Genomic DNA, 17,758 nt, shown 5'->3' with positions numbered 1-17,758 from the left:
TTGATCGTCTTTGCTCAAGGAGCATCAACTACAGCTTTCGTTTTTCCACTGACATAACGGTTTGTATGAATTTCTGGCAGTGCAGTTGGTTTCTTCCACCATCTTTGCATCTTGGGCCTGTTGCTCTTCCATTTGTTGAAACTACGAAATTCTGGGGGCTCATGCTTGATAGGAAACTTTCTTGGCCCTCCCATGTGTCTTTGCTGGCAGCCCGCTGTATTTGGTCCCTCAGTGTCTTACATGTCCTCAGTGGTACTTCGTGGGCAGAAAATCAAACCGCACTCCTCCGTTTGTACCGGTCCTTCGTCCATTCGAAACTAGATTATGGGTGTTTTATTCCTGCATCTGCATGTCCATCCCATTTACACCGTCTCTATACTATCCACCATCGTGGCATCCGTTTGGTCGCTAGCACCATTTACACTAGCCCATTTGATAATCTGTATGCAGAAGCTGGTGAACTACTGCTGTTCTACCATTGTGACTTTCTTTTCAGCAGATATGCATGCCGTTTGTCTACCATGCATGGCCACCAATTCTACACCTCCTTCTCCGATGACTCCTTTGATTGCCAGTATGGGGCACGTGCCTCTCCCTGTTACCTCCTGAAGTTCACTTTCTGCTCTTGCTGTGGCAGCTTAACTTCACACTACATGCCACTTTCCCAATCTGTGTGAACCCTTCACCATCTTGGCTTCATGCGGTGACCCATGTTCATCTTGGCCTGTATTCACTTCCTAAGGGCACTACTCCAGCCTCACTCTATCGCCTTCAGTTTCACAACCTTCTCGCACAACTTCACGATAATACCTTCGTGTACACTGATGGCTCTGACTGACCGTGGTGTCGGATTTGCCTTAGTCAGTAGCACTGACAAGGTTCAGTATCAACTTCCAGAACACTGCTCAGTGTTTACTCCTGAGCTCATTGCTGTGTCTCAGGCCAAGCAGTACATCCAACGACACAGGCTTTTCAATTGTGTCATCCGCTCCGACTCCTCCAGTGCCCTTCAAAGTATCTGTGTGGTGTACACTGTCCATCTCTTAGTGCAACGGATCCATAAAAGTTGTCTTTTGCTCACTCTTGATGGAGCCACTGTGATGTTTATGTGGGTTTCTAGTCAGTTCGGTGTGACAGGGAACAAGGCCACTGATGCTGCTGACAAGGCTACAGTCCTCGTACCTCAGCCCATTAGTTCTTATATTCCCACCAATGATGTCTGTGTTGCTGTCTGTCAGCAGGTGGTGCCACTTTGGCGTCACCACTGGTCTTCCCTTCACGAGAACAAGCTCCGGACTATTAAGTCTCTCCTAGTGGCTTGAACGATCTCCTCTTGGCCATCTCGCCATGAGATCATTATTTTAGATAGGTTGCATGAGATCATTATTTTAGATAGGTTGCATATCAGGCACTGTCATTTTAGCCATCACTTTTTGTTAAGCGGTGCTCACCAACCACTCTGTGCTCATTGCCCTCAACCTTTGACAGTTCACCATTTCGTGATGGAATGCCCTTTTTTTTTTAACCACTTTCATTCCAATTTATGTTTACCGACTGAGTTATCGGCCGTTTTAGTGAACAATGCGTGGGATGTCGACCGCGTTTTACTTTTTATCCATCGTATCAATATGGCGAAAGACATTTAATCTTCAGCCCAGGCCTCCTTTTGTCTAGGGCATATTTCATAGACCTTTCTCAATGTCCCTGGTTTTGCTGTCTTCTCTACCGTTGATTGTGATTAATGTGCAGACATTTTTAACTCCTTTTTTGTCTTTGTGTTCTACAGTTCTGGCACGGGTGCCTGTGATCCTAGTTGTTTTTGCGCCCTAAAACAAAACAAAACAAAACCAGATCACGTATGTGTATAGAAAATAACAGCAGTCCTATCAAACTTCTCTGGGGCACTCCTGACAATACCCTTGTGTCTGATGGACACTGAGATTTTATCAACTTGTCCATGTTGCTAATGTATGTGTGGTAGTGGGGAGAGTGGAAGCACCAGTCGGAAGCAGAGGGGTGCATCTCCTGTCATATAATGTGTCCCAGGGGCTTCCACCTGCTTTCTGGGTAGAGCAACTCTCCCATCTTCACCCTTTTATCCCCCTCTCACTTCTAGTTGCTCCTAACTCTTGGGTTTCTTGAGTTTTGGGTACAGTCATAATGATATGGATTTATCTTTTGTGCCCTTACTTTCTGGGAACTATTCCCAGCTTGACACACAAAGGATTGAGGGACTGATGAGCTCGTAGTTTGGCATCTTTAATCCCACTAGTTCATCCATCCACCAGGGATTTTTTTGCTGACTTCCTCCATAGAAATTTGGCTGTCTGATACAACCTTTTGGCTGATTATCCTCTGGTTCTCTGACAAGATCTTCTGGTTCTGTGCCTGTACTTTCTCGAACTGTCTTTTGAGTAGTTTCAGTATCCAAATTGATACCTTTGTGGTCCTGAATAACTTGGTCACTCTCTTGACCAACAGCTTCAGCTCCTCCCATGAAGATATCTTGGTCACTATCTTGGGCCAATGTGTTATTCCCACCCCCTCACAGGCTATGATGAAAGTACCTTTCGAATTTAGGGCCTGGACTTCCATCCTCTCCAGTCTTCTCAAAGAGAGCCAACTGAACAAGCTCCACCTGCAGCAACGTTATGTTGACCAGTGGATATCCGTGTCGAACAACTGGCATCTTGAAAACTGAGACTGCAGTACTATAGGTATTTTCCTTATTTCGCACCTGGTTTTTTTTTTTTAGTTTATCTTGATAATTGGGAGTATTAGACTTCTCCTTTGTTCTCTTTCTTAGAGGTAGAAGACTTCTAATTAACCCCTTCACTCTGAGACAGTATTTCTTTCTTGGGGCTCTTGGGTTCAAGACCTTTCAGTTCCCGTCATTTATGCTTAGGGTACCATTCTTTACCTTCCTTTTCTTTTTGTTTGTGAGGAGTTTTCTCCTCTAAGCCTCAGACAAGGATATGATCACGACCTGGTCTGATTCCTCAGGAACAGTTTCCACTTCATGCGCTGGTCTACCATCTAATCCAACTGCAAAAATGGCTTCCATTGTTTCCAATCCCAATGCTTGGGTGTTTGAAGACTCATCAAGTCCCCCAGTTCTTGTTTTATTTTCTGTGTTCTCCATTTTGCTACCACAAGGATTAGGGTTTTATTCAGTCAATACCACAGAACTCCATTGGGTGTACAGCTAATTACTCAGGGGGAGGGGGGGGAGTCACCCAGCATTCCTGAAACTTCACGAATGGCTAGAGTTGTGTTGTGAAACTACTGTAGGCTATCATAAGTACAGCATAGATTACTGTAATTTTATTTGCAGCCTTGGTCAGTTAAGGTCATACCCGCATTGCCTGTACATTAGTGTGTTGCACACCTATTGGGTACTACCTGATATTGATTCCTTTGTTTACATGTGCAGGCAGTGACTTACTAATTCCCATAGAAACAGGAAATGGTGAACTGTTTGTAAGCTAAATGAGGATATATAAATAGCTGCATAACCTACGGAATATTTTTATTCTACATAATCATTATCAGGTCTGTTTTTAAAAATAAACAGTATTTACAGCAAAATTGAAATTGTCAATGTTTAATGCAAGTTTTATTAAAAAATCATTGATTTGGAACGAGAAGAGGAATGTTTTAGTTTTAAAAAAAATTTAAAGTTATATATCGTATAGTGCTAGGAAATGTAGTTTCCTCAAAAAAGATAAAATTAAAAAGAAACACAAAGGAAAAATATATCAAACATTACTTCAATATTTTGTTGAACTTATATAAAACATGTTTGTGTTATTCATAAAAAACTTGTACATTTATCAATAATAATAGGAAACTCTTGCCTTTGATCACGATGAAGAACATTGTATTGAGTGCAAAATAACAACTGATTATATAGATCTTTTTATGTTTGTGCATGTAAACTGTGCTTTGTGCTTCAGAAGTAATTGGGCGTAGGTTATATAAAAGCACAGAAACTATGCAATAAACTAATTTATATTATTTTAAAATGTTCTTAAGTGTGTAAAATACACAATGGAGTAACATTGAATGATCTGCAGTTCTAATTATGTACAAAACAAACAACCAGACAACAAATAGAGAAGTCATTAGAAATCAGTAGTATTGGTAATCCTGCCATTTACTATATCATTTGTGTACTGTTCCAAAAATACCAATCTTTAGTTTTCGTAGAGCGCATCTCTAGTAATGACACACCTTCCCATGTGTCATGCACCCCGCGGCACTATTGCACCAGTGTGTGGGAAAATGGAGGAGGACTCTGTATGTGGTTAAAGACCGGTGAGGTTCACAAAAACGGGGAGTATGTGGTTAAAGACCGGTGAGGTTCACAAAAACGGGGAGAGTTCAGAAAAAGTCACCCATAATCCCAGATCAGGAGAGACTTACCGGATGAGATGGAAAGGATTAAAGGTTATACTAAGAAGAAATATGAAATGGGGCAAAGATATAAATATCAGTATTAGAGACAGTGAAAGGGGACTTAAAATTGTTAGAAGGATTCTGGAAAAATGAATTGTATCTGTAAAGTAAATCGCATACAAGACACTAGTGTGACCTATTCTAGAGTAATGTTTCACTGTGTGGAATGCATATCAAGCAGTTACGACAATAGAGGTTGAATAAATCCAGAGATGCACTGCTAATATCATAACAGATCTGTATAGACCATATAAAAATGTAACAGAAATGCTCAGTGAATTAAATGGGAAGAAAGATGGCATAGTTCTCACAAAAGCCTATTGATTAAATTTAGAGAAAGTGTATTTGAAGAAAACTGTCTGACAACTACATTATCACCATTATATATCTTACTCTAGGATTGTGAGAATAAGAAAAGTGGGTTGGTATGTGTACAGAAGCATACTGACAATTATTTTTCCCTTTCCATATGCAAATGGACTAGGTGTGATGTACTCTGCAGTGTGTGTGTGTGTGTGTGTGTGTGTGTGTGTGTGTGTGTGTGTGTGTGTGTGTGTAGATGCAGATGCTACTCAGAAGTCAGGAACAGGTCGGCAGAATTGCATAGGTTCAAAACCAGAGTATCAAGGTGAGAGCAGCAAAATATTATAATTTGACTTCTTATTTTTTACTTTAATGTTCAGTAAAGTAGTGGTCATGGTTGTGGAAGAAGCATACATTTTATTATTCTAATGTACACACATAATATTCAGAAAACACACACAAGAACAAGAATAAAATAATCATATAAATTAATGGCACAGAACATATAAATCAGCAGAGGCATAGATTCGCATTTATAACACTTACACTAGAATCAGTGCCCAATAAAAGAGCTTCATACTATCAGTCCACATTTCTTATTTATTTGATGATGTCTTGTTCTTGCAAGTGACTTAGTTAACCGAAATTATCTGTTCCAGTATAACATGACCTGAGACTATCTTTTCTCTAATAAAGTGATGTCTTGTATTAATATGTTTTGTCCTTACACTATGGCCACTTGTTTTGTATAAGTCATAAGCACCTTTGCTATCCTAGTAAATTTTAATGGGGTCACTTTCAGGCCATGGAGATATTTCGTTGTTTAATCTCTGTAACCAGAGTGCCTCTTGACGAGCAGAGGCTGATGCCCTGTATTAAGCTGTAGTATTTGATAAAGCTACTGTAGGTTGTTTCTTATTGCTTCAGAAATTACATCTCCTTGTGATTTAAACAGAAAATCAGCGACTGACTTGCTGTTCCCTTTGTCTCATGTCCAGTCAGTCTCCTGTGATGTTTTGGTTCTCCTCCCTAGAAAACTACAGCTTCAAGCCCATATCATCTTCCAAGTACCTCGTGATTCTTTTAAGTGCCTGCTAGTGAGCCACTCTTGAATCTTCATTAAAGTGACATACACTATGATTGCATATGCAAGGTCAAGTCTGGTTTCCAAACTGCCTATAGCTTCTCTGTAGGGTACATTTCTCTTGAGTTTCTTTTGGCTCATATCGTATGAATACTTGAGTGTTGTCCAAATGTGTCGATACGAAGTAGCTATCCTTCATGCTGTATTTATTTAATATTTGTTCTGTATAATGAGATTGATCCACCCATAATAGTCCCCATTTGCAGTCCCTTGTTATTTTGATGTCCGCACAATCTGACACTTCTTCTAGCTCTTTTAAATTACAGTGGGCTGTCAAATGAAAACAATACATGGAAAAAAGTAATTAAACTGAATCAATACCAGAGAAGGAAATTGCTACTCACCATAATAGCGGAGATGCTGAGTCGCGATAGGCACAACAAAAAGATTCACACAATTAAAGCTTTTGGCCATTAAGGCCTTTGTCAGCAGTACACACACACACACACACACACACACACACACACACACACACACACACACACACACACAAATGCAACTTGCACACATGTCTGAAGTCTCAGAGAACTGAAGAACTGAAGCCACATTGTGAGCAGCAGCACCAGTGTGTGATGGGAATGGCGAGACTGGGTGGAAGGTAAGCAGGAGGCTGGAACGGGGAGGGGAGGGATAGTATGGTGGGAGTGGCGGACAGTGAAGTGTTGCAGTTTTGACAGAGGGCAGGAGAGAAGGTACAGAGGGGGGAGGGGGTAAGTAGTGGAAAGGAGAGAAATAAAATGAAAGTAAAAGACTGGGTGTGGTGATAAAATGACGACTGTGTAGTGCTGGAATATGAACAGGGAGGGAGCTGGATGGTTGAGGACATTGACTAACAAAGGTTGAGGCCAGGAGGGTTACAGGAATGTAGGATGTATTGCAGGGAAAGTTCCCACCTGCGCAATTCAGAAAAGCTGGTGTTGGTGGGAAGGATCCATATGGCACAGGCTGTGAAGCAGTCATCGAGATGAGGGATATCATGTTTGGCAGCGTGTTGAGCAACAGGGTGGTCCACTTGCTTTTTGGCCACAGTTTGTCGGTGGCTGTTCATGTGGACAGACAGCTTGTTGGTTGTCATGCCTACATAGAATGCAGCACAGTGGTTGCAGCTTAGCTTGTAAATCACATGACTGGTTTCACAGGTAGCCCTGCCTTTGATGGGGTAGGTGATGTTAGTGACCGGACTGGAGTAGGTGGTGGTAGGAGGACGTATGGGACATGTCTTGCTTCTTAGGTCTAGTGCAGGGTATGATGAGCCATGAGGTAAGGAAATGGGAGCAGGGGTCATGTAAGGATGGACTAGTATATTTCGTAGGATCGGTGGACGGCAGAATACCATGGTAGAAAGTGTGGGAAGGATAGTGGGCAGGACATTTCTCATTTCAGGGCATGATGAGAGGTAATCGAAACCCTGGCAGAGACATGTGCAAGTTGTGTGTGTGTGTGTGTGTGTGTGTGTGTGTGTGTGTGTGTGTGTGTGTGTGTGTGTGTGTGTACTGCTGACAAAGACCTTAATGGGCGAAAGCTTTCATTGTGTGAATCTTTTTGTTGAGCCTATCGTGACTCAGCATCTCTACTCTATGGTGAGTAGCAACTTTTTTTCTTTGGTATTGTTACATTCCATCCTGGATTTTTCCATTGTTTAATTAAACTGTTTCTTATTTCAGAAGTAATCCCTATAACTGTTAATACATTTATCCACTGTGGGACAGGATGGTAAGTGCCTTCATGGAAAAATGTTTGCAATTGCCTACAAAACCACAATTTTACCCAGCTGCGCACTTCTTTGCTCAAAGCAAATTGACAGCCATAAGCATCCTTCTTCAGGACTTCTAAAATATGAGACTGTAACAACCATGGCAACATGTGGACAGTCCTCAGATGAAATAATAAACAGTTTACTTACTCAACCCACCATCCTCCTACAAATTGCTCTTTGGGTTTATTTTTGAACATTTCCTTCTCTTGTGGGTTGTTACTGAAAATAACTAAACCAGATACATTAATGAATTGGAGTGGATCATTAGGATAGAAGTCTCTTCATAGTTTAAACCCCTTTTTATTTACATCCCTTAACTATTAGCTGTGTTTTGTATCTAAAAATGTCTATTTTGAGATTCTTTTTAGTTTTGAAAAATTGCTTGTTGTCTGTTGGCCTTATATCTGAGAATTAAATTGTCTTTCATTCTTTACTTTGGAAAGCATGTTCTAACGATGTCAGATCTGAATTCTGTGTGTCTGTAGAGTAATAAGTCATGTAGTCATTCATTTTTATCAGCTTCAAAAATTCTTGTTCATCTTACAAGCACTTAATGTTACTGTGAGACTGCCAAATTTTTATTTGCTTTTGTTGAATTTGAATCCTCTAATCTGCTTCAGTTAGCTAAAATACATCTTGCATTGTCATTATTCTCATTAGTAATGGGTTCAGATTCAACCATTTCTGATTCATTTTTCATAATATCGGGCAAAACTTCCAGTTCCTGAGACTTTTTGGGTACTGTTAACGTCACCATTCTTCTGTATAGTATTTTCTTTATATATCAAATCTCTCAATGGAATGATATTTCCACTCTGCTACAAGTGCTCTGGTATAAGTAAAGCTTTGAGGACAGGTCTTAAGTTATGCTTGGGTAGCTCAGTTGGTAGAGCACTTGCCCACAAAAAGCAAAGGTCCTGAATTCGAGTTTCGGTCCAGCACACAATTTCAATCTGCCAGGAAGTTTCATACCAGCGCATACACCACTGCAAAGTGAAAGTGTCATTCTGGAAACATAGCCCAGGCTATGGCTAAGCTATTTCACCATTGTATCCTTTCTTCCAGGGGTGGTAGTCCTGAAAGTTTTGCAGGAGTACTTCTATGAAGTTTGGAAGATAGGAAATGAAGTACTGGCTGAATTAAAGCTGTGAGGACAGTCATAAGTTATGCTTGGGAAACTCAGTCGGTAGAGCACTAGCTCACGAAAGGCAAAGGTCTTGAGTTCAAGTCTCGGTCTGGCACACAATTTTAATCTGTAAGGAAGTTTCAGCATATTTCTCACCTTTACTCATTTTTGTTAATTGTGTTGAAAAAGCTGATGTGCCTTCCTCTGTTCACAATGTCCTACCAGCATGCGGTCAGTGTTCTTCTTGTCCCATTTATGCCTGCTTGCTTCAAGTATGTGAACAAAGACCTTACTGCCAAATACTCTTAAATGTGTGAGGTTTGGTTTTTTTCTGGTTAATGCTTCTAATGAGGTAATCAGTTGTAGAGACTGCTTTCCCCAAACATGATTTAGACAAGCCTGCATCAAATAATAAGCATCTACCTAATGATGTTCTGTTATACCTTTCTGGTGCTTGACTTTGTTCCAATTCATAGGATACTGTTGTTTGATGAATTATTCCTTCAGTCCTTAGGAAGTTTTCTAGTTCACAATTCACATACTGCTTCCCATTGTCTGTGGGCAAAACATGAATTTTACTACCAGTTTGTTTTTCCACTAGCTTCTTGTAATTTCTAATAGTTTCCAGTACTTGATTTTTGTTCCTTAGTGTACACAAAAATATCTTCCTTGAATAGTCCTCTATTAGAGTTTGGAAATATCTGGCATCTCTGGTTGTTCTTGTGAGTCACAATGTTTTAATTCAAGGATACATTTTGCCCTTGATTCAGAATGTTGGAGAGGTAATCTCTCCTTTTTACCTTCGTAGAACGGAGAATCAGTAATGTCATTGGCCATATCTTTCTGCAAAGCTTCCATCAATATGTGTGTCACCAATTCATTCAATGGATAATTTCTCATCATTCACCACCACCTCTGCAGTTAACATGATCTACATGGACTCATTTCAGACATGAGCTTAGACATAGTTGCTGAAGCAATGCACTGGTCATTATTTATGGCTTTACTTGGTGCAATAAAGATGTCTTGTAATTTGAAGTCTCTTCTCATGACTTGTTACTTCCCTTGGTTCTGCTGCAACAGTTTCGTGCAATATGATCTTACATCTCAGTCCCTTGGCAGTATTGTGTACAAAATTTCTGTAATCATTCTTGTTCACTTGAAGGGCTGCTTTACTATTCATAGTGGCAATGCTTGTTGTCCTAAATTTCCACCAAATATTTAGTTTTAATAGAGTCTCCAGTTATTGGTACACTGGACTTACGTAGTAGTAAGCTGGTAACCCTGCCAATAAAATTCACCCTACTCTCTCATCTTTCACTTTGAAATTCAAAGCTTTTAACTTATTAGAAGTGGAAATTATTTTGGATACATATTCTTCTGATGATGATGTACAGTTCTCCAGTCAAGTTGAGAAGCATAGTCAGCAACCAATTTGCCTCTAAAGTCCTGAGTGTTCACGTATGTGTTGTAATTCGTCCCAAGCTTGTTTCACAGTTGGGATCAATTAACAGCATAATTTATACTCTAGCATCACACACTTTTGACTTGTGTTTTATGTCACCTGAGGCACATTCCTATAGTTTTTCACTTTGTACATAGGTTTTCATTGCAAAGTGGCATGTTTGTTGTTATCTTTTCCTGTAAGTTTTTCTGTAAGTGGCAATAAATTTAATGCCATAATTCTGGCTTAAAATAGATTGCTGCTCTTAGATTTTTTTATTTTTAAAAAAGCAAATGTTTACTGTGTGGACAGAAGAGCTGGTTCCATAATCTGTTGTTGTTGTTCCCTAAACATTCAGTAAAGCGATTGATTAAACCTATCACAATTTATGGTTTGAGGTGGCACACAAGAAACACTTTATTATAGTAAAGCAAGTGCCTGATATTTAGAACACACACATAAAACAAGAATAAAGAATAGATATAGAAGTTAACAATAAAGAAATTATCAGCAGAGGCATAGATCCTCATTTTATGACATGATTTATTTTTGTTTTTAAAAATCCATATACAATAATCAGCATTGCCCATTACAAGATATAGTGTGAGGAATTTGACATGAAAGAAAGGTTGTAATATAACTTATTTAAATACTGTTATTAAGATTCCCTAGTTTTACTTCTGGCATGTTACCATTTATTAACAATCAGCAGTTTTAACTATAACTACTTTTTCCATCAAGCAGCCTGGAGTGCTCTGACCTTGAATTTACATGTTGATCATGAACAAACAAATGAATGACTTTCTTGTAATGCACACTTTCCTTAACTCAGAACTCCATTCAAACATCACTGAAAGAAGTAAAAAATTTGTGAAAGTGAAACAAATCATCAAACCCCAGATAAAATGAAGAATTCAAAACAATTTAATATTCGAGGTATAATTCGAGATCTCCGGGTGCGGACTACTCAGGATGATGTCATTATCAGGCGAAAGAAAACGTGCATTCTACGGATTGGAACGTGGCATGTCAGATCCCTTAATTGGGTAGGTAGGTTAGAAAATTTAAAAAGGGAAATGGATAGGTTAAAGTTCGATATAGTTTGAATTAGTGAAGTTCAGTGACAGGAGGAACAAGATTCCTGGTCAGATGAATACAGGATTATAAATACAAAATCAAATAGGGGTAATGCAGGAGTAGGTTTAGTAATGAATAAAAAAAATAGGAGCACAGGTAAGCTACTGTGAACAGCATAGTGAACACATTATTGTAGCCAAGATAGATACGAAGCCCACACCTACCACTGTAGTACAAATTTATTATATGCCAACTAGCTGCGCAGATGATGAAGGAACTGAAGAAATGTATGATGAGATGAAAGAAATTATTCAGACAGTGAAGGGAGACAAAAAAAATTATTAGTCATGGGGGACTGGAATTAGATAGTAGGAAAAGGAAGAAAAGGAAAAGTAATAGGTGAATATGGAATGGGGGTAAGGAATGAAAGAGGAAGCTGTCTGGTATAATTTTGCATAGAGCATAACTTAAGCATAGCTAACACCTGGTTTAAGAATCATAGAAGCTGGTTGTATAAGTGAAAGAGGCCTGGAGGCACTGGAAGGTTTCAGATAGATCATATAATGGTAAAACAGAGACTTAGGAACCAGGTTTTAAATTGTAAGACATTTCCAGGGGCAGATGTGGACTCTGACCATAATCTATTGGTTATAAACTGCAGATTCAAACTGAAGAAACTGCAGAAAGATGGGGATTTAAAGAGATGGGACCTGGATAAACTGAAAGAACCAGAGGTTGTAGAGAGTTTCAGAGAGAGCATGAGGGAACAATTGGCTAGAACAGGGGAAAGAAAAACAGTAGACGGAGAATGGATAGCTTTGAGAGATGAAATACTGAAGGCAGCAGGGGAACAACTAGGTAAAAAGACAAGGGCGGGGAACAACTAGGTAAAAAGACAAGGGCTAGTAGAAATCCTTGGGTAACAGAAGATATTGAATTTAATTGATGAAAGGAGAAAATATAAAAATGCAGTAAATAAAGCAGGCAAAAAGGAATACAAATGTCTGAAACATGAGATTGACAGGAAGTACAAAATAGCTAAGCAGGAGTGGCTAGAGGACAAAGGTAAGTATGTAGAGGCATATATCACTAGGGATAAGATAAATACTGCCTATAGGAAAACTGAGACACCTTTGCAGAAAAGAAATCCTCTTCTACGAATATCAAGAGCTCATATGAAAAACCAGTTCTAAACAAAAAAGAGAAAGCAGAAAGGTGGGAGCAGTGTACAGGGTGTTACAAAAAGGTACGACCAAACTTTCAGGAAACGTTTCTCACACACAAAGAAAGAAAATATGTTATGTGGACATGTGTCCGGAAACGCTTACTTTCCATGTTAGAACTCATTTTATTACTTCTCTTCAAATCACATTAATCATGGAATGGAAACACACAGCAACAGAACGTACCAGCGTGACTTCAGACACTTTGTTACAGGAAATGTTCAAAATGTCCTCCGTTAACAAGGATACATGCATTCACCCTCCATCGCATGGAGTCCCTGATGCGCTGATGCAGTCCTGGAGAATGGCGTATTGTATCACAGCCGTCCACACTACGAGCATGAAGAGTCTCTACATTTGGTACCAGGGTTGCGTAGACAAGAGCTTTCAAATGCCCCCATAAATGAAAATCAAGAGGGTTGAGGTCAGGAGGGCGTGGAGGCCATGGAATTGGTCTGCGTCTACCAATCCATCGGTCACCGAATCTGTTGTTGAAAAGCATACGAACACTTCAACTGAAATGTGCAGGAGCTCCATCGTGTATGAACCACATGTTGTGTTGTACTTGTAAAGGCACATGTTCTAGCAGCATAGGTAGAGTATCCCGTATGAAATCATGATAATGTGCTCAATGGAGCGTAGGTGGAAGAACATGGGGCCCAATCAAGACATCACCAACAATGCCTACCCAAACATTCACAGAAAATCTGTGTTGATGACGTGATTGCACAATTGCGTGCGGATTCTCGTCAGCCCACACATGTTGATTGTGAAAATTTACAATTTGATCACGTTGGAATGAAGCCTCATCTGTAAAGAGAACATTTGCACTGAAATGAGGATTGACACATTGTGTGATGAACCATTCGCAGAAGTGTACCTGTGGAGTCCAGTCAGCTGCTGATAGTGCCTGCACACGCCGTACATGGTACAGAAACAACTGGTTCTCTCGTAGCTCTCTCCATACAGTGACGTGGTCAACGTTACCTTGTACAGCAGCAACTTCTCTGACACTGACATTAGGGTTATCGTCAACTGCACAAAGAATTTCCTCGTCCAGTGCAGGTGTCCTCGTCGTTCTAGGTCTTCCCCGGTCGCGAGTCATAGGCTGGAATGTTCCATGCTCCCTAAGATGCCAATAAACTTCTTGGGAGGGCCAGCCCTGACAAAACTCTACCATCTGGTGAGCAAGATGTCCGAGACAGGTGAAATACCTTCAGACTACAAGAAGAATATAATAATTCCAATCCCAAAGAAAGCAGGTGTTGAGGGGTGTGAAAATTACCAGACTATCAGTTTAATAAGTCACAGCTTCAAAATACTAACATAAATTCTTTAGAGACAAATAGAAAAACTGGTAGAAACCGACCTCTGGGAAGAGGATTTTGTTTTCGGTAGAAATGTTGTAACACATGAGGCAATACTGACCCTAAGACTTATCTTAGAAAATAGATTAAGGATGGGCAAACCTGCATTTCTAGCATTTGTAGACTTAGAGAAAGCTTTTGAGAATGTTGACTGGAGTACTCTCTTTCAAATTCTGAAGATGGCAGGGGTCAAATACAGGGAGCAAAAGGGTATTTACAGTCTGTATAGAAACCAGATGGCAATTATACAAGAGTCGAGGGGCACAAAAGGGAAGTAGTGGTTGGGAGGGGAGTGAGACAGGGTTGTAGCCTATCCCCGATGTTATTTAATCTGTATATTGAGCAAGCAGTAAAGGAACCAAAAGAGAAAATTTGGAATAGGAATTAAAATCTGTGGAGAACAAATAAAATCTTTGAGGTTTGCCGATGGTATTGTAATACTGTCAGACACAGTGAAGGACCTGTTGAAAGGAATGGACAGTGTCTTGAAAGGACGATATAAGATGAACATCAACAAAAGCAAAACGAGGATAATGGAATGTAGTTGAATTAAATCGGGTGATGCTGAGGGAATTAGATTAGGAAATGAGACACTTAAAGTAGTAGCAATACGAGAGAAGGAAAGTTGCTACTCACCAAATAGCGGAGATGCTGAGTCGCGATAGGCACAATAAAAAGATTCACACAATCATAGCTTTCGGGCATTAAGGCCTTTGTCAGCAGTAGACACACACACGCACACGCACACTCGCAAGCGCAACTTGCACACACGTCTGCAGTCTCAGAGAGCTGAAACTACACTCAGGTTGAGAGTACTAGCATGGAGTGCGACATCAAACCAGTCTCTGGGCTGAAGATCACAACAACAACAGCTCGAGAAGCTTCCAAAGAGATTTATTAAATAGATGTCACCATACTCAAAATATTTACTAAGTATCCAGTATCAAAATGCACACATTTTTTAATCAATTTATACCACTTTGTTTTTCAACAAAGCATATGACCATTGAAACCTATAAATGTGTCAGGCATCCATGCAAGTATTCATTCATAATAGCCTCTTATACAGTCAGATTATGAGCATGATCCATCTGGAGCTTAAATGGGTTTCCTCCCCCGCCACCCCATTTTGCTCTCTAATTTTTATTCCTTCCCTTACTTGCCCAAGAACAGAGCCCTTGTCATATCTGTTGCAATAATTTTCTTGAATGTTGGTCTTTGCTGTGAGTGGATGATTTTTTTCTGCCAGTTTGTATATTTGATGTTCTAATACTTCGAATTCGTCTGTGTCTGTCCTTTTTTTTCCAAACAATGCCATCTAGACAATTTAGTTATATTCATTTATTATGACATCTTGGTTACTGCAACCAGACTTGTAATTAAGATCAGTAGCCAAAGTGTTGTTATAAATGGATATACGTTATGGAACTAGATGGTATTACTAGTAAAAATTCCTAATGATCGAGACTCGTTCAAGGAATCTACTGTGTTTAGTAATATTTGAAATATGTTACAGGTATTTTACAGCCATGTACATTTCTCTGTAAATTTTTCATCTTCACAGTCTAAAACTTTTAATGCACAGTGACATAAATTTCTCATCTTGGCTCTCGCAAATGTTCACTTATTATGAATTGATATATTATGCCTCATCTAAGAACTGTTATTTTCATCATTGTATTAGCTGTGCGTAATGAATTAGGGGAACTTAATTGGATGCATACTCTACCACTTTGTGCCCACAGAATGTAGTGGAATTGCGCTATAAGTGTGACAACCAGCTGGCGGCAGTTGAATCCGAAAGTATGGGTCAGTTGCGAGCTCTCGAAAAGGCGATGGAAGAAGTGCGTGTCTTCAATTCTTTCTACCAAGGACTGGAGGAGGGTTGTGATGATGCATTGTTTCTGACTGATGAACAGCTTCTGGAAGTTCTCGAGGAGGATCACCTTTACGAATGTTTCAATGAATTCTATAACGGTTAGTTTTTATTTTTTGTAGAATTGTTTTTTATGTTTGTCTAATGGTCCTAGAAAATTATTTATGTTGAGAGACTGAGAGTCTTTGCATTTATACAATTTGTCAAAATTATTGCAGTAATAAGACTGATTACTTTTTAAAGTTGAAACTGACATATATTTTGTGAACTTGTGGTGTTATAACATTCTAAATGTCATTGTTACCTAAACAGAAGTGACCGTTATTTCTCATTTAAATTCTGTTCTTTGTTTAGCTCAGGAATATTCTATTTTTGCAACTAAGAATGCTTGAGACAGGTAGGAAAATCTCAAGTAAGTTCATACAGTAGTTTTCTCTTAGCCAAGGAAGCGGATACAAATACTAGGATTTTTCTCAGGGATTTTCATATGTGTAATTTACATTTACAGTTCCTACTCTTATAAATTTAGGTAGATCTTAAAAATGTTTTGCAGAGCTTTGTAAAACTGCTGTAGATGTTTACTCTTTTTGTAAATACATTTCTAAGCTGTTATTATTATTTATTCATTTTTTTCCTTTGTTTCAGACATAGTTTTCAGTGTAAATAAAGTTGAGTATGACCCTAGCTGATGTTACTTGTGTATTTCTGCAATGCAATAGAAAGAATAAAACATGAATATGTGTCCAGCAGTATTATTCCCAAACTGACATCAAACTCTTCAGCCACCAGATCATGGAAACTAGGTAAAAGCTTGTGTGACAGAAAACATTTTACACAAAAATTGTTGTTCAGCTCTCTTTGGATTGTGTATCACCACATGCATAACAATGAAATAACTGTTACGATAAAGATTTTTGTTTAGAGGAAGGCCATATTTCTTAATTGTACATAGTTATCATGCATCAGGAGAAATACTATTGCACACATAAAAAAAAAAAAAAAAAAAAAAAAAAAAAAATTACTCTGGAAACCTGATACGACAGAGTTCAGATTTAGACGTTTAGATGATGGAGAGGTTCATTATCACACCTGTGTGAGAAATGGAAACAAATCAGCAGTGCAAACCTATAAATATATATGACGGATGCCAGAGTGTACACAGCTTAGGTGCAATGTTACCTGAGTGTCACTATTTGAACATTGACATTAATTCCCATATTTAACTGTTGACAATAGAAAAGAATTTTGCTTACATGAAGAGCCAAGTCCAAATGCTTAGCCAGGTAAGAGGGAAGACTTCATTTGTGGATGGAAATGGGAAGGAAAGACTTACCACTGTTAATGGACAGTCTTACATGTGAGAAAATTTGCATGTAATTCTGATATGACAGTGTTTCACAGTAAATGTTTAACTAATTACAGAATTATTCCCACATTAGATACTACAAAAGGTACAAATACATTTGTCATTACCAGTGTCTCACCTCCAGGTTGAGTAAATAAGGTAATACGAGCCGATTACTTTAAGAGTGTGTTTTTAGTTAAGTAACTGTCACAATATTATACAAATGTAGCTACAAACATTAAGTGCTCAGGGTAACAATGTAAATGATGCTGTTCTTCCATATTCTTCTCACTCTGGTTAACTTCTAAAGGGCAATCAGCTGTACTAATCTGAACTTCTTTCATCTGAGGTAGCAAGGATGACTGTTCAAAGTAGTCCATCTCAATCTGTTCGTACTTCTATCACTCTTGCTCTCTTCTCCAATCCAGACCTTCAGTGATTTACCAATATTCTTAAGTTGATTAACCAAAAGAGCAATACTGATTGCTCTACCACATCCAAAAGTCGTTGGATATCTTCTGGAGCAGCTTAAATTGCCTTACCAAGTCAGTTGTTTTTGGTGGCTCAACATCTGTGGGTTGGGTGTTGTCTTCTTCCCATGAGATAGTAAGCTGGGGTAACCACTTTGTCCTCAGTTTG

General features: G+C 39.1%; 1 protein-coding gene across 1 annotated transcript in view; it reads left to right on the top strand.

Moving 5' to 3' along the window:
- LOC126284809 (girdin-like) overlaps positions 1-16,515 on the top strand; it is a 58,899-nt gene extending 42,384 nt beyond the window's left edge. Inside the window, exons 2-3 of the mRNA XM_049984001.1 lie at positions 15,644-15,875; positions 16,420-16,515. Of these exons, the coding sequence (XP_049839958.1) occupies positions 15,644-15,875; positions 16,420-16,463 (276 nt within the window). The 3' untranslated portion in view covers positions 16,464-16,515. The remainder of the gene's footprint in view (positions 1-15,643; positions 15,876-16,419) is intronic.
- Positions 16,516-17,758: the final 1,243 nt, after the last annotated feature.

This window comes from Schistocerca gregaria, chromosome 8 (assembly GCF_023897955.1).
Source record: "Schistocerca gregaria isolate iqSchGreg1 chromosome 8, iqSchGreg1.2, whole genome shotgun sequence".
Lineage (NCBI taxonomy): Eukaryota > Metazoa > Arthropoda > Insecta > Orthoptera > Acrididae > Schistocerca > Schistocerca gregaria.
Note: the sequence above shows the minus strand (reverse complement) of the source record. Positions and strands in the feature narration are given on the sequence as shown.